The 26,188-nt window shown below is 41.6% G+C and overlaps 1 protein-coding gene across 5 annotated transcripts in view; it reads left to right on the forward strand.

Moving 5' to 3' along the window:
- ARHGAP28 (Rho GTPase activating protein 28) overlaps nt 1–25,935 on the forward strand; it is a 134,134-nt gene extending 108,199 nt beyond the window's left edge. For 3 of the 5 annotated variants that reach the window (XM_043889615.1, XM_043889616.1, XM_043889619.1), the window contains 10 exons: nt 162–239; nt 5,173–5,335; nt 10,587–10,669; nt 10,812–10,964; nt 13,537–13,734; nt 14,082–14,195; nt 18,651–18,707; nt 20,684–20,808; nt 22,460–22,524; nt 24,462–25,935. In XM_043889615.1, coding sequence (XP_043745550.1) covers nt 162–239; nt 5,173–5,335; nt 10,587–10,669; nt 10,812–10,964; nt 13,537–13,734; nt 14,082–14,195; nt 18,651–18,707; nt 20,684–20,808; nt 22,460–22,524; nt 24,462–24,556 — 1,131 coding nt within the window. In that variant the 3' untranslated portion in view covers nt 24,557–25,935. The remainder of the gene's footprint in view (nt 1–161; nt 240–5,172; nt 5,336–10,586; nt 10,670–10,811; nt 10,965–13,536; nt 13,735–14,081; nt 14,196–18,650; nt 18,708–20,683; nt 20,809–22,459; nt 22,525–24,461) is intronic. The other 2 variants (XM_043889617.1, XM_043889620.1) reach the window with 1 other exon arrangement.
- Nucleotides 25,936–26,188: the final 253 nt, after the last annotated feature.

Consider the following 26,188-nt stretch of genomic DNA (forward strand, 5'->3'; position numbering starts at 1 on the left):
CTAGTGTTGACCTCCTGGGAGAGTGTGAATGTTTAACTAGGCATTCAAGTACCCGGCATGTCTGTATGCTTGGTAATGTATTGTTTTCATCATCGTTGTTATTTTAAATGCTCATTATCATATGAAGGTATTTATTTCTGTCTTGTATCATTGCTTTCTAGTTCTTTGAGAAAGTCGAGGAATCGGGTCTGGAATCCGAAGGGATCTTTCGACTTTCAGGATGTACTGCCAAAGTCAAGGTACCAAACATTGTCTCTCTTCCTCGTTAGAGATCTCAACAAGCTAGATCAGTTCACACAGGCATCATGTGTGGTGTTGTCATCATTTCTGATTCCATCGCTTGGCGCTGTAGAGCATTCCTCAGCACCTATGGCTAAGTGTTATTCCATGATCCTGAGTTTTGCATTCTTTTAAATTAAAACAACAACAATAAAAAGCGAACAACAATGAAAGAACACATCAATTCACTCTCAAAAACTGCCGCTTGTCTTGTCCCATCATTATTTTGGGGGTTAAACACTTCAGTTTTTTTATGTTACTCTCCATCATAGAATTCACTGAGCCAGTATTAGATGACCCGTGGTATCTATTGTCAGTTGTTTTAAACTTAGAAACATTCTCTGGCTTTCCTTTTAATGGACATCCTTATAGGAATTTGTAGGAATGGCTGTAACCACTAAAATACTCCCTCAGCAGTTCTGAAACCCGGTTCCATTTAAGGTAATGTTAGTGTCTACATCTAAAACCACCGTGCGGTGGGAATTCCTTTACTTTCTTCTCTCTCTATGGAGGCTAAGTCTTCAGTTCAGCAAAGAAAAGAATTAAAGGAAAGCTTTGCTCATCCGTTTCCAGCAAGACATCCCACTTGCTCTGCCGGTGCACAAATGAAGAGTCCCTCTCTGCCCTGGGTCACCCCCTGGTGGGTGGACCTGGAGACATGAGCAGCTATCAATAATGAATCCTTGAGGAAAAAACCTCAGGGAGAGGGAAAAGGGAGCTTATCTGTGTTCAGAACTATTAAAAGGAATTGTGTAGGGGCGGGAAAGCATCTCTTCCCTTATTCATTTTGGCATATGCTTTGGGAGATTCTATTTGTATCAGAAATCTCAGTCTTATATAGAAGTATGACGAGATATTTTTCAAGGTGGAAACTGAGAATAAATAGGCTGTATCTATTGGAAGCTCCAGAAGGCAGGTGCTGGGACCAAGTTAGGAGGAGAAGAGGGTTACAGGGGGACCTCGCTTCTCAAGGATCGAGGGTCGGGGGAGGCGGGCTTGGGGGTGTCAAGCCTCAGACCAGGTGCAGGTGGGACCATCAGCCTGTGCCCTCTCAGCCCTCACCCCGGGGAAGGGCCTGAGGCTGAGCAGAAGGTGCCAGCAGCTGGGGAGTCAACCGCCTGGAGTGTTTGCAGATGGACAGCCAGTTCTGTTTTGAAGGGAGACCTGAGTGGTGGTCCACACTTTGTCACTGCATGTCTCCGGGACCCGTGACTTCCTTGGAAGTAGAGATTACTAAATCCTGGCACAGGTTCACTTAGAAGGCAGGAAAATTCCTAATGGCTCCTTAAGGTTAATACTTGCTAAATGGGATCTGGTTTTTGTTTCAGGTTCTCACAGGAACAGTTTTTACATATACTTCTAAATAAATGTGTCCTAAATCCAAGAACAAAAGCTATCACTTTTTGGTTAAGTCTTTGTGGTTATATCTGTACAGTCAGAAAACCAAAATGAAGTCAGGAGAACAAATTTCCTAAACTGAATCAGACTCCACCCCTCTAAACCTCCTTCCATAATAGGGAAGCTGTATTTGTACATGTTCTTACTGACTCTTATTCTGTGTGTGTGTGCGTGTGTGTGTACACGCATTAGTAGGGAAGAGTGGGAGCATAATGGATATGATTTAAAATTCTATTTTTGAAAATAATCCAAAGGAGGAAACATTACACATCATTTCTTGTGTGTATGAAGTTTAACATCATAGCACACGTTGCCTTTCTCTAGCTAATCTTTAATTGAAAAGCACTTATCAAAGGCCAGTAATTCCTTTAACGTGCTCTAATAGACGCATGCATTCCTAAACCACGTTAGGTAAAAGTCCCTTTTGGCCCCTAATAGGTTTTATGTAGTTTCAGCCTATTTATTCCATTTCTTGTCCGTCCGAAAAATGTATTCCAGATGTTTTCGTGGTTTGAGCTCCAGGAAAGCCAGTGTGGAAGAACTCCGGGTCAGTGAACAGAAACAAGGGAATATTGCAGTTAGAAAGGCATTGCAACCTGATATAGCCAAGGGGTCTTTATTTCTTCCCTTTGTTCAAACTTGAAACTTAAAAAAATGTTTTCATCGGTTAGGCTATTTTTTTCTAGAAATGTGCTTGGGGAAAGAAAGTTAAGAAAAAAAAAAATCTCCCTCATAATTACCGTCAAGTCGTGCCAAGTAGCTGACTCTAACCCTCAGGTATCACTGTGGGTTGTACTTTCAGAGCCTGGTTAGACTCACAGGGAAGCATCCCTGGGGGACGCTGTGGGATTAGCCTCGCAGGGCACCAACCGCTGAGCCCATCCTGGACGTGAGGCCTCGGGTCATTTGGAACCAATTTAATGGCTCGGTGTTTCCAGTAATTTTCTTTTCCACAAATGACAGAAATTTGAGCCAAACACCAGGGAGTATATTTTATGGAAGAAAGCAGACTGCTTTGACGTGCACAGCTTTCTTTTTTTGACTCGTTTCAATTATTCAGAGGCTGCTGTAAATGTTTTGTGAGGATGTTACCTGTTCTGCTGGTTTCCTGCCCTGAACTGGTTTTTTGAGGCTGAAGGTGGGTTATTTGCATTTTTGTAAAATTACCTCAGGAGGAGAAGCGGGTTGGATATTTGCTCAGACGAGGACCTGGCTCCTGATCCCTGCCTAGTGTCCTCATTGACAGTGTAAACATCCACACGTCTCTGGTGAGGAAGAGTCAGCCCCTGGTCCACCCGGTCCCTTGTTTAGGACACCGTGGAGCTCTGCAACGGCTTCTGCTGTGCTCTGCTCCAAACTCAGGGAGGGCATCCTTCCCTTTTTTGTTGGCCCTCTCGACAGAACGAGGTGCTATTATTCCCCAAATAGCACTCCACATGCACACAGGTTTCCCGTAGGAATAACACTAGCGGTCGTAGCGGAGACGAGGGAGGGTAAATGCAGCCAGCACTTACTGAACGCTCTCTGTATGCACTCCCCGCCCCCGGGGTCTGTGTTATCCAGTTCAATCTCTGCGAGGTTGTTTTAATATCCCTGTTACGCAGTGGGAAACTTCACAGGCCTTCAACTAGACCGTTGTGGAACTGGGCTAAACACCTAAAGAATGTGGTTATACCCTAAAAATGCATTCCAGTATACAGTAGGTGCAGACAAATGCTGCTCTATTCCACTTACGTGAGGTACCTAGAAGAGTCAGATTCCTAGAGTCAGAAAGTACCTTGGTAGATGCTGGGGTTTGGAGGAGGGGCGGTTGGAAGATGGGGCAGGGAGCGGGAGATGTAGTGTTTACTGGGGACAGAGTTTCAGTTTAGGAAGGTGAAATGTTAGGGAGATGGATGATGGTGAGAGTTGCACAACGATGTGAATACACTTAGTGCCACGGAACTGCACAGGTAAATGTGGTTAAAATAGTGTGTTTTATATTCTGTGACTTTTACCACAGTAAAAAACAAAAAAAATTTTTAAATGAGTGCGGTCCTAGAGCCTGCCCTTGATCCTGGGGCCATGTTTCCCCATAGGTGACAGGGAAGCGCTGGTAGGTTTCAATGACAGTCACCCAGTGTTTCAGCCAGCCTCCTGTGGCACAGGTCTGTGAAAATGGATCTGAATTATCCTGCTCTTGCCCGTGCTTCCTGAAAACCAGTTTCCCCTTGGCTTTAGGGCAGTGGTACAGGCAGCGGGAGAGGGAAACGTTGGCTCCTCTCCCTCCGCTTCTTGTCAACAGCACTGCCTTCTGCCCATTATCCCAGCCCGCAATCTGCGAGCCATCCTGGACTTTTATTTCTCCCTCTGAGTCTCACATTCAACCCATCGCCACTTCTTGAGAATTTTCCTTCCTGGGTGTTTCTTAAATGCCGCCTCTTCTTTCTGTCCTGCAACTGCACACCCAGGTTAGTCGTCGATTATCCGTCACCAGAAATGCCAATGGCTGCTTTCCATTTCCCCAGCCTGATCCCCATCAGTGCTGAGCCCTCACCCACCCCACCCCCAGATCACTTTTCCACCCAGCCATCAGAGAAGATAAATCTCACCTTGTCGTCCTCTAGCTTCTTTTGCACGTTCAAGGCTGGAAGACTTAGGCTTCTCGTGAGAATAAAGCAAAGGCCTTAAGGATTTTTCACAGTTTTTTTTTTTAAAGTATCCTTTTTGAAGCAGTTATTGTCAGTTGGAGAATTGACTATAGTTGCCTGGTGTTATTGGTAAACTCTGTAGTTCAGGGAGCAGTAGAATGCCGGAGTTGGGGGAGGGTACCGGCCATCAAATGAGTTAATAATCTAAAATGGATAACCCAAATCAACGTAAGGACATTTAGTGATTCTTTAAAAAAGTATTAACAAAGTGTTCCAAACCTTACGAAGCACTGGGCAAGCACACAGGCATGTGGAAGACATGTGTCCGTCTTGGCATAAAACTTCTGTATTTGCTCCAGGAAGATGTCATGGGTATGCATGTTGCAGTGAGGTCAGAGTTCCTTTTGCTGGGTTAGTTTTCATTCTGTATGTAAACCAGCCAAGAGGCATACATCCTTCATTGAATTTAGAAATATTAATACAAGATGAGGTGGCAGAAGGAAGGAATCATTGGGGGGAGAAAAGGAAATAGAGACTTTGTCAAAATCTAGCAGTGCATTTATCATGTGGGGATAGACAGTATTCTGCCAAAAGGATATAAATGAAGCTGTGATCTGAGTAAAGAACTTTTGTATTTGTACAGATGGCAAATTAAGATTTGCATTATTCTAAAAGGATTTTAGAGAATGTTTTTTTAAAAATACATTCAGAAACAGCTATTTCAGTTCTTCAATCGTGTTGAAAAAGAAGAGCTTAGTAGATACTGGCATTTCAATCTAATTACAAAAATAGTTTGTGTAATGACAGTTTTTAAAGGGGAAGAGGGAAATCAGGTAGTAAACTCACTGTTTTCCTTGATTTTCAGCAATACCGTGAAGAACTGGATGCCAGGTTTAATGCTGACAAGTTTAAGTGGGAGAAAATGTGCCATAGAGAAGCTGCAGTTATGCTGAAAGCCTTTTTCAGAGAATTGCCGACCTCTCTCTTTCCCGTGGAATATATACCTGCCTTCATCACTCTAATGGAAAGTAGGTGGAAGAAGTTACATGTGAATGGATAAGATACAAGGTCAATGAAGTGGCACAGAGCAGAATAAAGATGCATAGTCAGATGTAATCATAAGTGTATACATTTGCTGTTTCCTGGTAATGCTTGGAAGTATTGAGTTTGATGGTAAACTGTCATCTCTTTGCATGTTTATATTTAAAGTCTGGTCATTAGGATTTAGAGGGTTTTATAATGGTGGCTCAGATGATAAAGAATCTGCCTGCAAGGCAGGAGACCCTGATTTGATCCCTGGGTCAGGAGGATCCCCTGAAGAAGGGAATGGCCACCCTCTCCAGTATTCTTCCCTGGAGAATTTCATGGACAGAGGAGCCTGGTGGGCTACAGTCCCTGGGATTGCAAAGAGTTGGACATGACTGAGTGACTAATACTTTCACTTTGTCATTTTTCATAATCATTAAAAGGCAGAGAGGGTTGCAGAAGAATCAAGGTCTTGAGATATGAATTCCTGCTCAAACATCTGTTAACCATGCAGTCAGCCTTTCTGAGCTTTATGGCTGCCCCTGTGAATTACTGATAATAACTACTTGTCAGGGTTGTTGTGAATATTGAATGAAGACATCTAAGATAGTGCCTGGTATATAATAGTCCTTCAAAAAATATAAGATCTCTCCCTTCTTTAAATCCAACGTCCTGGATCTGATGAGGTAGCATGAAACAAGAAAGTGTTTTATCTCTGAAAATTACTATACTGCATAGTTTCTGAAACTTACGAAGTCACATAGATGGGGCCTTAGCTGAGATGCATGTGTGCATGCATGCTAAGTTGCTTCAGTTGTGTCCAACTCTTTGCGACCCCATTGCAACCCCATGGACTGTAGCCCAACAGGCTCCTCTGTCCATGAAATTTTCCAGACAAAAATCCTAGAGTGAGTTGCTGTGCCCTCCTCTAGAGGATCTTCCTGACCCAGGGATCTGAACCTGTGTCTCTTAGGTCTCCTGCATTGGCAAGTGGGTTCTTTACCATTAACACCACCTGGGAAGCCCTTAGCTGAGGTACTTGGATAAAAACGTATAGAAACTGGACAGCATGTGTTATATTTGGCAGTAAGAAAGGAATTTCATGCTAAGGGTTGAATATTCAAGGAGGCGTGATGAGAGAAATTTTAAAAAGTGGAAAGGGGTTACATAGTGTGGGCTTTGACTACTAACTGAGGAATTCAGGGTTCACAGCCTACATATGTATAAGCATGCTAAGTAAATGGTGGTTCTGTATGGACAGAAAGAGACTGTGGCCAGATTGAGAAAATATATCCATATAAAGGGGTTGGCCACTGCTCAGTTCTAGAAGAGGTTACCATGCAGGAGTGAAAGCCAAAATCCAGGATTTAATGATGAAAAGTCTTATTAATAATTTGAAAATGTGAGCCAAAAATTGAAATTTTGAAACACTATATCAGTGTAACAAGTATTATCGATATCTGCCAGTTTACAACCTTCTGCGGGTTGGCCAGAACCATCAAATCCTTAAAACCACAATGAAAGAAAATAATAACACCATCCTAAGTTTTTTGACAAAACTCATCCTGAAAATTAGTTGGTTCTCAATCTTTAAAATGTTTAACTAAACCAGATTCATAAAACAATCCTTTACGTCTTCAGAGAAGAGACTATGATTAGAGTCTTTTCTAAGCTTTAATTGACATACTGTGACCAGTATCTCTGTTCTTTGCAAGACATAGCATTTTTGTTTTACGACAGAAAGAGAGAACTATTTCTCTTATTCTTTCTTCTTTCTTTTTTTTTTTTTTTTTTAATTTCAGAGATTGTATTGAGTTGGCCAAAAAGTGAGTTCAGGTTTTTTCCATAACACGTTATGGGGAAAATCTGAACAAAGTTTTTGACCAACCCAATATATTCCCAGTTCTAGAATTTCCAGTGACTACTTTATACCTATTTTCTATTTACTGACCTTGCCTATCTTTTCATTCATTATAAGTAGATTTTCTTTCATATCCTTGAGCATAGTTATCAATATGATAACTACTTTATAACTGATTCTATCAGTATGATAGCTACTTCATAACTAGGTTTAACGTCTGAGTCATCTGAGGATTGGTCTCTGTTGATTGTCTCTTCTCTTGAAAATGGACCATTGTTTATGTCAAGTAACTTTAAACTGTATCTGTAACATGGTGGCTTTTTTTTTTTTTTTTTGGAGAGCCTGTACTCTAATATTTCTCCAGAGAGTGGGGTTTTGGGGTTGGTTTTGCTTTTTGTTTGTATTTGAGCAGACAGTTTGTTATTTAATCCTTACCTGTGCTACTCCACACATGCATGATTTATGGGGTGAGCCAAGATTTGGGTGGATTTTAAACCAGAATCAGGGCCTTCTACCTCTTGACCTTTCTGGGATTCCCCAATACTCCCCAGTGTCTGTGGTCATCCTGAACCCCGCCCTCTCATTGTTCAGGCCAGAAAGACTGGGGCTTTCTTTCGGGATTTTAGCCACCTCATGCCGTGCTCTCTATGGCCTGACTTCAGACTAATAGCCAGGCAATTGGACAGTCTCCCTGCGCTGTTCCCTAATTCTAAGTGTCCAGTCCTATCCTGAATCTCCCTGCTTTTGTTCATTCTCCACTGCCTTGTGTGGCTGCTTTTTTGTACTTTGCCCAGAGTTTATAGTTATCGTAAGGAGAGTTGATTGGCAAGGAGCTTACTCAGCCATGGCAGAAGCAGAACCTCTTTATTTGTAAGTCAGAAACACAGGAGCTTCTGTAAAGTTTGCTGTCCTGGAAAATGGGCTGCAGAAGTCTTAGCTTCACCTTGATCTGCAGCTTATATACTAAACAGTTCATCAACACAAATGGTGCCACAGAGGGATTTTTTGTTCTAGTTTTGTTGTTTTTTTTTCTTTTGGTCTCAAGAAATTATACAAGAAGGAATCAATCTCCCATGTAAGACCTGTTCAGAGAATCATGTTTAAGAAGGAAATCATATATAGTTTTTCTTCATACTTCTATTCAGATGTTGAAGCCAGCGTGCTTCAGGGAAGGGAGAGAATCTGGAAAAGATCCTGAGAGGGTTCACAGGAGGGTCCAGGTTTCTCTGTGTGACTTTGAAAGTGGAAAATACTGGATCGCAGTGATTAATTTGATACCAGCCAACCCTGCAGGAAACCCAGAGTTCTGGGCTGTGACCAGCAGGGAAAATGGCCTTTTTCCCACCTGGGGTAAGCTCTAGTTTTAATGAGATGTCTGAAGGGAAAAACAATAGACATCTGTGTGTTTAAGCCACCCCTAGTTTTACTCTAAAATATAGTCTTTTCCACTTTGTAATTTCTCTTTTCAAACTTGGTCCAAAAATTGCCCATAAAATTAGAAGACTAATAATTGATCAATCAAACCTTAGATACTTTCATGAAAACTTTAATAACTTTCTGGGAAAATAATGACCCCAGGGCAGGGGGGAAAAAAAGACTCAACTAGGATGCCATAAATGAATTAACTGCAAAACGGTTAACCACAAAACAGTGGAGGGCCAGCTTTCCTAAGGGAAATTAAAATGGATTATTTGCCAGTTTAGATTTTTAATCTTAAAGGGGATTTCGTAATTTATCTGGAATTGATGGAAATACAGAGCCTGCATCTGCATCTATTGTTTTCCCCCAGAGGTTTTCTGGGTTGCATTAGAAAATTATAGACAGTCCATAGCCTGCAAGATATGTATTAAAATCATGTCTTCTCTGTCCCCAAACATTTATACTGAGACATGCTCCCGATGGTGCCTGTGATTCAGACAAACTCACGTCAGCATGCATTAGCCATTTTTAAAAACAACCTGGACCTGTGTCATTTTTGTTTACAAATCTGACATAAATTTTTAAAAATCCACATGAGGATTTGCTGGGCAATATGACATGAGCCTATAAATACTCCTGCCAACTGTTCCTTCATTTCGTGGTTACTCACATCAGTCATCCACTCCTAACTTGGGTGCCCATGACCTCCTGTGACCTAGGAACTTGTCACAAGAGTGTTTCCACTACTGAAAAGCCAAGTAACTGTAGGCCGCCGACTGCCTTTATCCACTGAGCCGTAAATTGATAGATTTTCCTGCAACTTGAGAGCTCCCCAGGGATTACAGAACTGCACGCTTCCCTCCAGGGCCTCCCCACCAAGAGACCACTTTGGGGAGAAAACAGAGAGAACCGGGCAAAGCCGGATGCTCCAGCTCACCCTCCATTTTCAGCTCAGCCAGCTGTGGATTATCCCGTTGTTGGATGGATTTTCCTGAAATCCTTTCCCCAAAACGGGGAAAGAGCCAGTATTGAGAGCACACAGGAGTAGGATGCCAACCCTCTGGTGACACCTTCTGTCACTGCCGAGGAATAAAATAGTCAGTCTCCAGAGATCCAGCTGTGGTCACCTTCCATTGTGGCTCAGCTGGTAAAGAATCAGCCCTCAATGCGGGAGACCTGGGTTCAATCCCTGGGTTGGGAAGATCCCCTGGAGAAGGGAAAGACTACCCACTCCAGTATTCTGGCCTGGAGAATTCCGTGGGCTGTATAGTCCATGGGTTCGCAAAGAGTCAGACACATCTGAGCAACTTTCACTTCACTTTCCATCCACATCCCTTTAAGATCTGAAGTCAGTGTCACTGATCATAATGACACCTACAGAGGTAACTAAGTGCAGGCACTGATGTAAACACTACGCATTAACTCATTTAACCTTGGTAAGGGCCCAGTGAGGTAGGAATGATGACAATCCCCATTTTACAGGTGATAAGATAGAAGCATAGGGGTTGAATAGCTTGCCCAAGGTCACTCAGGGACTTAGTAGTCGATGCAGAGTTTGAATCTGATTCTAGAATCTGTGTTCCTAATAATTGTGCCTGGCTGCCTCATTATGTGGAAATAAGATTTCTTTTCTCTTGAATCGAGCTTTAAGCCAACTGTTCATAGCATCAAAGTAAAAGCAAGGTGTGTGCAAGTGCTTTGAAAAGGGAAGTGTCGCACTGATCCAGAATTATTTTGAGGGTCTCATTGGCCACCTGCCCCAGCACTGGCATTCTGGGATGCTAAAAGGGAGTTGATAGAGCCCATCTCCTGTCCAAGTGAACAGACACACGTTCTTGGTCACGAAATCCGAGTCTTTCCCACTGAAAGCTGTCAGGCCCCTCCTGTGCCCCCAGGTGTTAGTTAGCAAGAGATGCTGTCAGGATGCATTAGTGTTATTCAACACGTGGTGCTTGTTTCTGTTCTCTTGTCAGGAGGACCTCACATCCGAGTACAGTTTCAAGCCTTACACCTCATGGTCATGGCACTGCCTGATGCCAACAGGGACACAGCCCAGGTAGGTTGTATCAACCTCACGGTCTGCCATCAACTCTTACTGGTCAGAAGAAACGGCCCAGGTGGAAAAATGAAAACTGTGTGTATGTTACATATACTGTACAGAATTCAAACTTGGAAAACCAAAGAGCATCTCCTTTTAGGAGTTCAACCTTCTTGGTGAATTTCAGAAAGTTCTGATAGGCATTTATGTGTTGGTGGTCCAGCCAAACTTTTATCAACCAGTCGAGCCTGCAGCAAGCCTTTTGCCTTTCCTGACACCCATTCCTGTTCTCCGGAGGAAGCCAGGAAAGAATGTGAGTCCCAGAATCTTCTTTGAACGTTTCCGTTTCATTCATTCATTCAATCTATTAAGAGAAACTGTGTCTATGATGTGCCAGGCACTGGGCTATGGTTAGGAGTAGGAAGAAGCCAAGATGGAAGGCTTAAATGGAATAACATCAGAAGTAAATGAAATCCTGATTTAAATGAAGTTTCTAGAATGTTCATGTTTTAACCATAATTCAATTTAAAGAATGATAGAATCATATTTTTAGAGATCTCCTGATTGGACCGTGTCCTTTTCCAAATTAAGAAAATTAAGCTGAGAAAAGTTATTTCTTCTTTATTAGAACATTTCATAGAATTACATTCCATAGGTCTCCATCCAAAATATTCCTCCTTTTCTTTCAGATTCATTTCTTTATGTTTGCAAAGATCAGGGTCTCTGTTGCTGTTTTGATCCTGATTCTGCATACAGTAGGAAATTGGTTATAAGTACAGCAGGTGCTCAGGCTCTTTTAAGTGAATTGAGGTGAGGATGAATTGGAAAGAGCCCGTCATTTGGGGGCCAGTAAACACGATCCTGAAAACAAAGCTGATCCTTCGCGCTGCCTCCTGTCAGACATTTCAGCTTGGTGAGGACCTTTGCTCCTCTCTGGTGAAACCATCTGCCAATTGTATTACATCCTCCACCCAATACGAGGAATAGGCAGAGGCATACAAACGTCTGTTTCTAGTACAATTTGGCAATTTTCCAAAAGCTGGAAATTTAGTAGCTTTGTTTTCTTTCCTTTTTCTGAACAATTTTTTTTCTATCCAAAAAAATTAATTTGGTATCTGATATCTGGGTCAAAATGTCATCTCCCCTTTCATATCACCGAGGATGTAGCAATGACTGAAGAATTCAGCCCATTTCTAATAGAATGTCCTCTTCACCCTCTCTCTCTCCCACTGTAAATTGTGACTGGAATGAAGATGAAGCTAGTGCGTTGTGCAAATCAAGAGCTCTGGCTGAGGAGTTAGGCTGCTTTGGGCAAATCCTGGCTCTGCCATCTACTTATGTAACACTGGACATAGCTACTCAGTCCCTCCCCACCTTACTTTCCTTAACTGTAAAACAATATTAATATTAAATAATAGTACCTACCTCCCAGGGTTTGGGGTGATGATGAAATGAGTGGATGTATGTAAAGTACTAAAAATAATACCTGGCTCTCAGTTAACCCACAAATAAACAGTAGCTATGATCACTAGTGTGTGCATATGTTACATGTACTGTACAGAATTCAAACTTGGAAAACTGAAGAGCATCTCCTTTTAGGATTTCAACCCTCTTGGTGAATTTCAGAAATTTCTGGTAGGCTGTTATACGTTGGTGGCCCAGCCAAACTTTTATCAAGCTTTCTTTTTTTTCAATGGCGAGAGCAACTGCATATAAGCATTTCCCGTTGGTCTGCTGAACACTCCAAAATTAAAAAGCAGCAGAAAAATGACACCCCCAAAATAAAATTTCTGCTGTTTGACTGACATATTTGTGAACTGAGAAATTAGATACTCATTTTGTCATTGCTATTCTTTAAATTGTTTTCTTTTTTTAATCACTTTGCTTTTAAATTTTTTATTGAGTTATTGACATACAATCCTCTGGAGAAGGGATAGGCTCCCCACTCCAGTATTCTTGGGCTTCCCTGGTGACTTAGATGGTAAAGAATCCGCCTGCCGTGCAGGAGACGTGGGTTCCATCCCTGGGTTGGGAAGATCCTTTGGAGAAGGAAACAGCTACCCATTCCAGTGTTCTGGCCTGGAGAATCTATACAGTCTGGATCCCTATACAGTCCATGGGTTTGCATAGAGTTGGACACGACTGAGTGACTTTCACTTTTGACATATAGCATATTGATTTCAAATATATAGCATGATGTTTTGATATTAGTATACACTGCAAAGCAATCACCATAGTAAGTTTTGTTACCCTCCATCACTGTTACAGAAAATCTTTTTTTCTTGAGAGAACTATTAAGATTTACTCTCTTAGTAATTTTCAAATATGCAATATAATATTATTGACTATCATCATCATGCTATGTGCTATAGCCCCATAACTTATTTACATCATAACTTATTTATTTTAAAGCTCAGTTTTTACAATGTGTTTTTCTTTCCCAAGGAAATAGAAAATAATTTTTAACAATATTGCCTTAAATTAAGAGTGAGTTACTTTTCCTCCTTCACAACAAAACTACATTTCATATTTATTTGGGCTGTAGTGTTTTTTCTCCCATGTTTATTGTTTAATTTTAATATCTGTCAAACTTGCTTAAGAGAAAAGAAAATAAGAAAATGCAAGCTATTATTTATAGAGATCCCAATATGAAAAATTCTATTAAAAAATGGAGCTACTTTTATGAAGCAGAGAAATGAATAAATTCTTCACATTTCTCATTCACACTTTCAAGCAATTAAAGAAGAAACATGACACATTTAGCCTTTCTGTAGTTCTGACCATTTTCCAGAGGCCTGGTGAATAGGTATAGAAATGCATGACAGTAATCAGCAATGCCTTTTTATGATTTACAACTAGTGTGACACTGTGCTGTTTCTTATTAGGCCCTCATGACATTCTTCAATAAAGTCATTGCCAATGAATCAAAAAACCGCATGAGTATATGGAACATTTCTACCATCATGGCACCAAATCTTTTCTTCAGTAGAAGCAAACATTCTGACTGTGAAGAATTACTCTTAGCAAACACGGCTGCCCACATCATCCGTCTGATGCTCAAGTACCAGGAGATGTTGTGGACGGTAAGTACCAGTGTGATGACCTGGATGTTCCTCTTGCATCCACTGCATCCAGGAAACATAAAGGCTGGTGAATGAGCAGTGCCGTCAGTCACAGGGGGGAGATGGGGGACATGATCCCGGGTTCCTGGTGGCGTCTTTCGCATTCCACACGGCTGCTCGCTCGCAAACATATTTCTCTTTAAACAGGAATCCTAATAGATTTTCCTAATCTTTACGAGGACAGAACCACAGTTCCTGGTTCCTGGATACTGAGTGGCCAGAAGGAGTAAACATAACTGAAGACAGACTCTGCCAGGGAGGGTCAACCCGCATGTTTCCCTTCTCTTCAAGCCCTGTTTCTTCCCCAGGTTCCGTCTTTCTTAATTGCTCAAGTCAGAAGAATGAATGAAGCCACCATGTTGTTAAAGAAGCCACTCCCAAGTGTCAAAAAGCTGCTAAGGAGGAAGACCATAGAACGAGGGGTAATGAGACAATAAATAAATGCACAAACATCATGACCACCCAGGCTCTTATGTCTCAAAGTGATGCACAAAGCAGCTTGTAATTTAGAAACAGAATTGTTATATTCTCACAAAGTGTCACTCTTGTGACTGTAAACACTGGAAATTGCTTTCATGACAGAGTGCTGTGGTATTTCCATTCTGTTGAATTAGGTGCTTTTTGCTTGAAGTTTTTGAGTTCTATTATCATGAGAGATAATTCATTAATATTAATAAAGATAATTCCGTTAATATTCTCTCAAGTACTTAAGGGCAAATGGTTCTTACAGATGCTGAGAGTCAACATTTTAATCCCTGTGAACTGGATTTAAGGGTGGTCCAGCTGTCAGTGCATCTAATGGCTAGAGACTGAGATTTCCGTGGTGATTGGATGCTGAAAGGATATCTAATCCTCAAGTCATTTAGTGTAAATTTGTTGCACTTCAAAGAATTTTTGCCTTAGCACAGTTGTTTGTGTGGAGATGCATAATGGGAACAGGTTTTAGAAGAATTATCTTTACTGCTTTAAAGATCTCTGAGGACGATCGCAAGTGTCAGGCATAGCATTTGGCCTTGAGGAAGATGCAGAGGTACAGGAAACTCACTTTGTCCTTAAAGGAATGTGTATCCAGTAGAGAGATAATCTGATAGAGAAGTATACACAAGAGCCATGAATATGCATTCCATGTCAGGCGCGTTGTGCAGACAGCGGGCTGGGGCTCACATAGAGGAGAGAGGAGTGTGTCCAATGTGGAGCGTGTGGAGGCTTAATGGAGAAAGTGGCATTTGAACTGCACCTTGAAGGATGGATAGCATTCTAAAGGGAGCAAGGAAAGGAGAGTTCATTCAAGGAAAGAAATAGTGAATCCCGAGGCAGTAAGGTAGAGGTATTGCTAATTGATCTATCACAGTCAGGATGGATGGCTGCATTCCCTCACTATGTACAGGCAAAGTGATTTCAGATCAAGTATAACCAACATACTAAATCTGGGGGAAATTTTTTGTTTTAATTGAGAAAAAATTCACATAATATAAAATTTGCCATTTTAACTATTTCAAAATGTGTAATTTTTAGCATCTGTTTCTCATATAATTTGCAGTGTTGTGCAACATCACCACTATCTAATTTCAGAATACCTTTACCATCCCCAAAAGAAACCCCATACCAGTTAGGCATTCACTCCTCACTACTCCCCTCCCAGAAGCCCCAGTAGCCTAATGGATAAGGCATTGGCCATCTCACTACTCCCCTCCCCACGATCCCTGACAAACTCTCATCTACTTTCTATCTCTATGAATTTATCTACCTGGACATTTCATGTAACTGGAATCATATAGTATGTGGCCTGTTGTGTACGCGACTTCTGTCACTTAGCATAATGATTTCAAGGTTAGCATGTATCACTATTTCACTTTTTTTGTTGGTTTGTTTTGCGTTTCTCTTGGGCATCTATTGGGTCATATGGCAACTCTATGTTCAGTTGCAAGTACTTTGTTGAAGATTTTTGCGCCAACTTTTATAAGGGATATTGGCCTTTAGTTTTTTGTTCTTGTTATGTCTTTGTCTGGATTTGGAATTAGGAAATAATAGCCTTACAGAATGAGTTAGAAAGTGGTTCCTCCTTCTATTTTTTGGAAGAGTTTGAGAAAGATTAGTGTTATTTCTTTAAACATGTGGTAAAATTCACCAGTGAAGTCACCTGGTCCTGGAATTTTCTCTGTAAGAATTTTTTAAGTTACTAACTTAAGTTCTTGTTATAGCTCCATTCAAGATTTTCTGTTTCTTTTTGAGTCAGTATTGATAGTGTGTTTCTAGGACTTTATATCATCTAAGTTAACTAATTTGTTGAAATACTAACTGTTCATATTAATAGTATTATAATCTTTTTTATTTCTGTAAGGTTTGTATTAATGTTCCCTCTCATACTCTTGATTAATAATTTGAATCTTCTCTTTTTTTCTTTGTGAATCTAGCCAAAGGTATGTCAATTTCTTTGGCCTTTTTGAAGAGCCAACTTTTGTTTCATTGATTTTCTCTATTTTTTGCTTTTCTCTAGCCCTTATTAAAACTCAGATCTTTATTTTTTTCCTTCTTTATGCTTATTTTGAGTTTGGCCGGCTTTTTTTAGTTTCATAAGATGGAAAGTTAGGCAACTAATTTGAGGTCTTTTTTTAAAGTAAGCATTTACTTCTGTAAATTTTCCTCAGTACTTTTTCTCCATCTAGTAAGTTTTGGTGTACTGTTTTGTTATTGTTCATTTCAAGTTATTTTCTAATTTCCCTTTGACCCATTGGTTATTTAGGCATAAATTTTCTAAATTTCCTTTTGTTATTGATTTCTAATTTTTTTCCATGGTGGCTATGTAGCATATGTTGTATTATTTCGTTATTTTAAACTTGACTGAGACCTGTTTTGTGGTCTAACATACTGTCTATCCTGGACAGTGTTTTATATGTACTTAAGAATGGATTCTGCTGTCACTGTCCTACAGATGTCTCTTAGATCAACTTCACATTCTTCCTCCTCCCCAGGGTTGCTGTTTGTTACAGCTGTTATATATTTGTTAATGACTTTTCTGCTGAACCAATTTTCTTATGCCTCTATTCTTTGTTTTGTGTGGCTACTGAAGTCTCTGTTCCAGCAAAGCCTAGCGGTTTGCTGGTGTTTGCACAGAGATTTTCTTAGATACCTGGAGCCAAAAATATCTCCCAGGCTTTGCAGATGAGCTCTGTGTTTGGGTGCTTGACACACCTTCAGCATTCAGCCGGGCAGCTTACAACTTGGCCTGAACTTTCGTTCCTGTTTGGACAGAGCTTAAAGGTCAGCCAGAGGCGAGCACTTAGGTTCTTCTCAGGTCTTTCCTGAATATGTGCACAGCCCTGAGCATGCACGTGACCTTCTAGGTTCTCAGGAATATGTTGGAGCTTTTCAAAGACCTTACTCCCCAAAGCATCTAGTTCTCTAGGCTTGCCTCCCAAGATTTTTAGTTAGTTTGTGTTTTCCCCTGCTCTTATGCACTGCATCAGGCAGCAGTGATTAAAACATTTGCCTATAAATGTTTTCAACATTACACCACTTCAGCACTGGTCAGGTTCCAAGTCAGACAAGATAAAGGCCAGCCAGTCTTCCAGGGAACAAATAACTAGAATTCCTTGTAAATGAGGTCCCTTCCACGCGCTTCGGTACCTGCACCAGGAATGCAGGCAATTATTTTCAAGGCTGTCACTGAGCTGTGGAGCAGAGATGGGAAAGTGTAAGCTAAAATGCCACGAAGTTCACCGTTCTTATCAAGACTCAGTTGTTTTTCTTACTTAAGCACTCCCCTGGTTGCCACTTTGGGGTTAGTTTCTGGAGCTCTGAAGAAGTTGACAGTGACAGGTTTTTCCAGTTTGTTCATTGCTTTTATGGAGGGACAGACTTCTAGATTTCTTACTCTTTGCCATTTTCACTCTAGAAAATTTTAATGGTGTTAGTATGATGTATGTGGAGCTGAATCTGAGGTCAGGTCAGGCTTTGCGAGCCCAAGCAAATTTAAGTCTATCTCTGAGCCTCAATTTTCTTACATTTTCACTTTGGGGGGAAAAGTAATAATACCTACCTATTTCACCGAGTTGTCATCAGCATCAACTTACATAATGTGGGTGTAAAGAACTGTGTGATGCTTTATACATGTCAGTTGCTTTAGTGTTTTAATTATAAATAGAACTAAGTAGAATTTTAAAAGGTTATAAATACCATGGAAGCAAGCACTTAAAGATGAAGAAATAGTCTTTCTTTGGTTCTCTTGTACTATACCATATTTTTACTTCTTGATTTAGACTGATAGTTCATTGACAGTTTACAAAATTCAAAACATTGGAAGGGGAGAAACTATAGAAAAAAGTTAGTCAGCTCTGACTTCCCCTCCTGAGGACAAGTAATATAACCAGTGACAGCGTGTGTGCGTGGGAACACACAGGTATATTTACTTGTAGAGAGGTGCTGTGACATACAAGCAAATATGAGGATGTGGTCTTCACCTTTTTCACATGAATGGTAATATAGGTGAAACTCTGTCCTGCATCGTCTTTAATGACTTATGGAATCATAGTGGTTATTCCACGTCAGTCCACAAAGCCTTCCTCTTTGCTTCTTTTGCATGATATTCCAAAGACACACTAACTTATTTAAATATTCCCAGATTGTTGAATAGTTAGATTGTGTCCAACCTTTTGCTATAAAAGTTTATGCATCAGTGAATAAACTTGAACATGTGTCATTTCTTACAAATGAAGACTATTTGTAGGATAAAGTTATAGATGTGAAATTGTTGGGTCAGAGTGAATATATTTTATAATTGGTAAATATTGCCAAAATGTTTTCCATAAAGGTTGTCCCAGTTTATGCTTCCATTTTCTCAACATCGGTTCTAAAGATTAAATGTGGTTTTTTTTCAGGTTACAAGCCCCAAGACATCAAAGGTACTGCAAAAATCACCCTCTACAAGAAGAATGGTAAGAAAACAAATTATTCCCTTTCCTCCCTAATTATTAACTCCTTACATAGTATTCTTTGGCTCTATCTACCTTATCTGTGTCTAATTTTGGTCATGATATCCCTTCACACTTGACATTTTCAGTGTAGCATGTGAAGGAATGGTATAGGGACTCAACTCACTGATGACTTGGGATTTGTGGCTAGGGGTTCTGTTCACAAGAATGAATACTCTGGAAAGTGAGAGGGAGCCTGTGATCATTATAACAGTCTCAATAGTGTCAGGAGTGTAGAATTCATCTTAAGAGGCTTCTGGGGGGCGCTGGTAGGGGAAGGACATGAGGTGCCCCAGAGAGTGTTTTAGGAGGGTGCTCTTAGCTCCCTGCCCCCCCCCCCCCAGCTCCCAACCCCTGGCATTGGCCATTCCCGGCACGCTGTCCTGGTTCTTGTTGGTAATAGTAGAAATGCACTGTAAGAACTGATCCTTTAAAAATAGTTTCCTACTGCTGCAGTAACAGTGCCACAAACAGGGTGGATTGCAGTGATAGAATTTACTTCCCACAGTTCTGGAGGCTGAAGCTCCAAAACCAAGCTGTTGTCTGGTTGGTTCCTTCTGAAGGCTGTGAAAGGAGGATGTGATTCTGACATCATTCTTAACTTTTGGCGATGCCGGGAGTCCTGGGCCTTCCTTAGGTGTGGATGAGGCATCATCCAGTCTCTGCCTCCATCTTCACATGGCATTCACCCTGCGTGTGTGTGAGTGCGTGTGTGTGTCTTCTCCTCTTACAAGGACAGCGGTCACTGGAGTACAGTGGCCGGTCACTGGAGTACACTGGTCCTTGGATGAAGGGCACTTGTACTCCTGTTTCCAAACAAGGTCACATTCTGAGGTCCTGGGCTTAGGACTTCTTACTTGATGGGGTTGGGAGGACACAATTCAACCCATATTTCTTCTAGGGGATATAGTGAGTCAATTCACATGAACCTTCTACATCAACAATACCTTCCTTTGATAACACACAGATTGTTTAAAATGATTTCCTGAGGTATAGCCAGATCCTCAAATAGAAATGTATTTATTTCTGTCCATCTCTAAATAGATAATTAATATTTAAAACACTCAAAATTTTGAAACAATGGGAATTTTCCATCCAGTTAGAACAGAACAGACTTTACTGTTCATTAGACAGCACCATTCTTTGAATATTTCATGTAGACGGGAGCTCTGAGGTCCCAGGGCCCATCAGAGCACACAAGAGCCGCACACCTTCCCAGCCGTCCACACTCCGTCCTTCACTGTGTTCCTGGCACACTTTGAGGGGTCGAGTTCGGTGCCCATCTGGAATGCAATCTGGGATGACCATTCATTGCTGCTGATTAAAGAAACAGGTATATTTGAAGGGCCCATGTTCAAACAGATCCTTAAATTTTCAGAAGGTTGACTTTCTTAAAAAAATTGAAATACAGAATCCTGCTTCAAGTAGGCCTATTTAGGACATTGTTCAAGAAAATGCACTCATAGAAACATTGGATTTATGTCACAACCCAGTTTCACTTCCCTCATGACTTATACAAAATATTTATTTATTTATCTGGCTGCACCGGGTCTTAGTTGTGGCATGCAGGCTCTTCAGTCTTCGTTGGGGCACACAGGATCTTTAGCTGCAGCAAGTGGGATCTAGTTCCCTGACCAAGGATCGAATGTGGGCCCTCAGCATTGGGAGCGCAGAGTCTTGGCCATCGGACCACCAGGGAAGTCCCCTCTCTTGTGATTTTAAGGCGTTATAGTGAGACGTAAGCCTGTAACAAAAGTATAAGCCCCAGGTTAAGTTTAGTCATTAACGAATCTCCTGTAAGAAAGGTAGCAGTGTTCTGTTCTGGCTGAACCCCTGTCATGTTTCCACGTTCCCCTCATTTGGAATGCCACCGATTTCCATGTCTCTTAAGTGCAATCGCTGAGTTTGACAAAACGTGCTGCCTTTTTCCTCCTTGGCAGTCCGACGTGCCAGAGGGCGTCATAAGGGTCCACGCGCCCCTTCTCTCCAAGGTGTCCATGGCCATTCAACTCAACGGTCAAACCAAAGTCAGAGACATACTGGCAAAATTTCAATGTGAGAACAGGTGAGTAGATGTGAGAGTTTCTGTAAGGCAGATGGGCCTTTATCTGATGAGCAAATCTTTTATTTGAAAATTTGACCTTTTTGAAAAATTAGAACCTCTTACTTTAAAGACTTCACCAGTAAATGTAGACTCAACAGTAGAGAAAGAAGTATACCATAGAGTTATCAATAACAAAAGCTTTTTTTTCCCAAGGAACTTCTACAATTGAGATTCTTAAATAGGTAGATTTTCTGTCTTGGTGGCTTCATTTACTCATTGAGTTTTACTTTTTATTTGGATAAAAATTTTAGCAAGTTAGTTTTTATATATCTTGATAGATTTCCAGGAATATTGTTATTCCAGCCTCCATTGGGCTTTAACATGACTGTAACAAGTACAGTTTATGTAGTGGAGTGAACGTCATAAAACCTACTATCAGTGAACCTTAGGGTCAGAGTGATGTTGACAAAATATTTTTGCATGTCCGCCTTGAAAGTGTGAAGATATTAGTTGCTCAGTTGTGTCCGACTCTTTGTGACCCCATGGACTGTAGCCTGCCAGGCTGCTCTGTCCATGAAATTCGACAGATAAGAATACTGGAGTGGGTTGCCATTCCCTTCTTCAGGGGATCTTCCTGACCCAGGGATCAAGCCCAGGTCTCCTGCATTGCAGGCAGATTCTTTACTGTCTGAGCCATGTTTGCCTTAAGTCACCCTAAAGAACATTAAGTCATGGTAAATAATGGACACACACCACACAGGAGCGGGGTGTGGGGCTATCAGTGGGAACTAGGGGGACCATGTGGGGAAGGAAACACGGTAGCTTGACTGAGTCCATGGGGCCCTTCTGTTGTGACATCGCATTCGGATATTGCAAGATTTTACTATCAGGGAAACCAGGGAAGAAGTACACAGGATGTGTGTATGTTTTCTTATATCTGCATACAGACCTACAACTATCTCAAATAAAATGTTTCATTAAACAAAGAGGTGCATATCCTTCTCCCTCACAGTGGAGAGAGAGGATAGTCTGTAACCAGAGGATAGTCTGTAAGTAACCAGGCTGACAGTTCAAGGAACCGGAGCTCAGCAGCAGCCTTTCCAGACTCTTCTATCCTGGCAGCCTAGTCCAGGGTGGAAAATTAAAATTGGCCAATTATTTGCTCTGACTTGCTTTCATTATCGGGCAGAGACATACAACAAAGTCAGTGTTAGTTTGCAAAGCGCTGGGCAAGCTTAGAAATGCGGCATGGGCTAAGGAGAGAACCCCATTCGATTTTTGACAACTGCAGAAATGAGGCTGGACTGCTTTTGAACTGAGAGTGATGCGGCCCGTGACAAGGCAGTGTGAAGCGCCCAGCTGCTCCTCTGCCAGCCTTGATGTGTCAGCCACGGTGTCCCCTATCGAGTGCAGCTGACAATGTGACAGTCGTGGATGGAAAGGCCGGGGCGGCTGTGGAACCCGGCTGCATCCATCTTCCTCTCTGCCTCAGACACTTCGCTGTGTCAGACCAGAAAAAGCTTTTATCCTCCCTTCAGTCATCATCGTGATTTGTGGGGTGTATTCCACTCAAGGCAGAATCAATTGTTTGCTGCTATGGTTACTTAATCCACAGGTTTACCTCAGAATCTCTGAAGAGGGTTAAAATTACATCGCTTTCTTCTTTTCTCAGTCATGGTTCATCGGAATGCATGAAGATCCAGAACCAAAGGTTATATGAAATTGGAGGCAATATAGGTAAGCATTTGTCAGTAATTTGTACTCCTACACGCCCTGATTACTCTGTTGTTGTTGTTCAGACACTAAGTCGTGTCCCACTCTTTGTGATCCCATAGACTGCAGCACGCCAGGCTTCCCTGTCCTTCACCATCTCCCGGAGCGGAGAAACTCTGAGTAATCTGCTGATTACTCTGAGTAATGCTCTAAAGGAAACAGGATGCTATTACTGTGTCAATAAGAGATGGTAGGATGGCATCACTGACTCAATGGACATGAGTTTGAGCAAATTCCGGGAGATAGTGAAGGACAGGGAAGCCTGGCGTGCTGCAGTCCACGGGGCCGCCAAGTGTCAGACACGACTGAGCCACTGAACCAACAACTGTGTTAATAAAAACATATTTTACAAGTTTCTTAGATATAAAATCAAAATCAAAAGTATCTGATTTTTTTTGAAATCTCACATAAGAATAGTGTAACTTTCCTAAAAAAGTGTTCCTAAAATATTTTCCAAATTGACATGTAAATATGGTAGTTGATGTGGAGTAGATTTCTGAGTCTTTTAAAGATGACTCTGAAAGTTAGAGTGTCTCTGGAGATTTACTCAAATGAAAGGAGAAATTGTGGCACTTTCAGAGTCTTGACATCCGTTTGGTTGAACTTCCCTGTTCAGCTCCCAGCCCAGGTTCACCCTCTTCCCCTGAGGGGAGTCGACTGGAAGGGGTGGAGAATTGTGTGGAGAGGAGCGGAGTTTCAGAAATGTTTATGCAGAGAGAAATGGGGGGGCTGGGAGGGGAAAGCTGGTGACAGAGGGGGCGATGACCACAGTCCTCAGCAGGAGGGACGCACCGGCCGTGAATAGGAGCACAAGGATTTCATTCCAACTGTGAGGGGCAAGAGGGAGCCAAGGGCACACGCGCGGGACAGAATTTTCTTTTTATTCCTTCCCGTCGCTTCAAGGGACCCACCGCGACACCCACCTTCACATCCTCACCAGCGCATCTCATCCTGGGCCTTCGCTTCTGCTCCAACTCGGGCCCAGAGCACCCTCCCTTGGATGGCCCTGCCTCGCTCCCTCCCCTGGAAGGTGTTTGCCGCTGTATCAGCTTCTCAGTGAGAGCTTCCTGGTCAGGATCCTCTCTCTGCCTTCCCCGCTTTCTCTCTCATTCTCTCGCGTTCTTATCAGCATCGGGCTCACTTCCCATCATACTTTCTTATTTGCTAGTTGCCTTTTACCACTTCTAGAACGTAAGCAAGAGGGCAGATATTTTTACCTGTCTGATGCATTGCTGTGGCCTCAGCCCTTAGAATAATGCTCGACACCATAATGGCTCGAGAAATATTTGAGAACTGAATGAATGAGTCAAGCAAGCAATGAAATCTTGGTATTTTGTTTGAGACTTTAGTGGACATTTCAAACATACTGTACATAAGAATTTTCAAATGCATTTGCCCCCATGGAATGATCGTTCCGTTGTTAATTCTAGGTCTTCTGCCCACAGGAGAAATGAAATGACCACTCCTAAAATAAAATTTCATGTTCATCCTTAGTCCTGGTCAAGTTACTATCTGTAAAAAAAAAAAATTAGAGGACATGTATTGTCACATAAATGATCATCAGTGATCATTATCATATAAATGAGTTGATGCCTGAACCAGGTTCCTGCCATATTTTTCTAATTGGTGTGGTGATCTGGGGAGCAGTTTTCCTGGGGTTAGTCTTTTTTTCCCCACAGTGTCACATGGGGTTTATTTAGAGTACTTCACAGTCAGAAACAAACAAAGGAAAGAGGGAAGGAAGGCAGGTTGGCTGTGCTGGAAACTTTAAACTGAATCTGCTTTTGGCTGAGAGAACTATATTGGTCTTATTTGAGTCTTGCAACACTCATACACACAAATATGCACATGCACAGAAGTGTGGCCTTTTGAAAACATTCTCCGATTTTCATTTCTTTTAGGACAGCACTGCTTGGATCCGGATGCTTATATACTGGATGTATATCATGTGAATCCCCAGGCAGAATGGGTGATTAAACCCCAACAGAATGTTTGAAATCACCCCCCAAGATGGCAGCTACCATGTATTACACGCCAAGGAGTCCTACATTTAGTAGGGAAAAAACATGTTTGTCCCTAGACCCTCTCGGTGTTTCTCAGCCCAACTGGTGTCTCCCGGAATTGTCAGCATGAATCGTGGAAGAGAAGCTGGTTGACCATCTGAGCTGAAGCCGTCTCATGGTGGTTCCTTGGTAAGAGTGAAGGAAAGAGGGTGAGATCCTTCCAGAAGAAAGGCCAGCATAGAATATGGAGCTCTCATCATTTCTGATACTTTGACTCACAACAGAAATGAGCTTGGTCCTTATACCTGGGGATAAGAGGCACTTCTCGACCTGGCAAATGCTGCCAAACACAAGAGGTGGAAGAGACTTTTTTATACCTATGTTTTATATATATATATATATATATATTGACCTTTTTGAACAAGAATGCCAGAAAAAAACAAAAACTTCTTCTCTGAACAGTAATTTAGATCTCCTTTCCAAAGAGACTCTGTTTCCAAAGTCACACATACAATATTTATGCTCTGACTTGCTCCTGAATTGGAGGAGGAGGAACTTCTGTTTAAAGACCACTGTATTGTTACGTATGTTGTACTGTGTTGTGACTGTCTGCTTTCTGGTGCAAGTGAACACTTCCCCATCATGGACTGTTGAAAACGGATACTTTTAAAGCTTACTCTGTTACGAGCACATGGTTAAGGTCAGGTTTACAAAGGCTTTTCTTGTGCTTCCATAACCTTCAGTGTAGTCAGCAGTCCTGGAGCTTCTGTTTCTCATCATCATGATGGTGCTCAGTGAATAGCTCTCCATGTGCCAGGCCCAGATTGTCTTTCCTCCCCAAATGGATCATTTTTTAAGTTTCATGACTGTAGATAATCACTTCTGCAGCCCCAGTGTTCAAATGCAGAACTGCCTTCATCCAACTGCTCTTTATCCAAGAGTGCTGAAAAATACCATTCTATCCAGACTTCCTACGCTGTAAAAACAGATTTTGTTTGTGTTCATCCATCATAGACTTGGCCAGGCCCCGTGGATTAGCATCAGGCTTTAGAATCAGATGCATGTTGGGTGACCTGAAAACTGCCTCGCTCCCAGAAGCCCACGAAGCCATTTTTCCAGGCCTGGAGTTGGTGAGAAAGCACAGTTCTCCACAATTCTGAGAGCAGATCTGACATGTGCTGAGAGGTCAGGGAGCCCTGCCTTTCCTCTGGGGACTGCAGCATATAGAAACAGGGATAGAGGTCTCAGTTATCCCACATGTGTGCTTTGGATTAGAATCTACAGCTTGAGATTTTGACGAGCTTATGTGAGTTTTAATGAAATTTAACATCTAAATGACTCTCCCTTGCAGTTCAAACAATAGACAAAGTTGCTCACAAATGCAGAAAACATTTTACCTACTTGCATTGGTAGGTGGGTTCTTTACCACTAGTTCCACCTGGGAAGCCCTTTATCTATTTACCAAGTCTCAAAACATAATGTGATGATAATTTAAGCCTATATTATGGAAGAAATCTTTTCCATGCTCAGTATGCCTTGATAGCTATAAAACCATGATTTATATTCAACGTTCCTGGCCATCGGAGCTTTGTTACATTTTTGTGGAAAACTAATATCCATTCATT

This window comes from Cervus elaphus, chromosome 27, assembly GCF_910594005.1.
Source record: "Cervus elaphus chromosome 27, mCerEla1.1, whole genome shotgun sequence".
In the NCBI taxonomy this organism is placed as follows: Eukaryota; Metazoa; Chordata; class Mammalia; order Artiodactyla; family Cervidae; genus Cervus; species Cervus elaphus.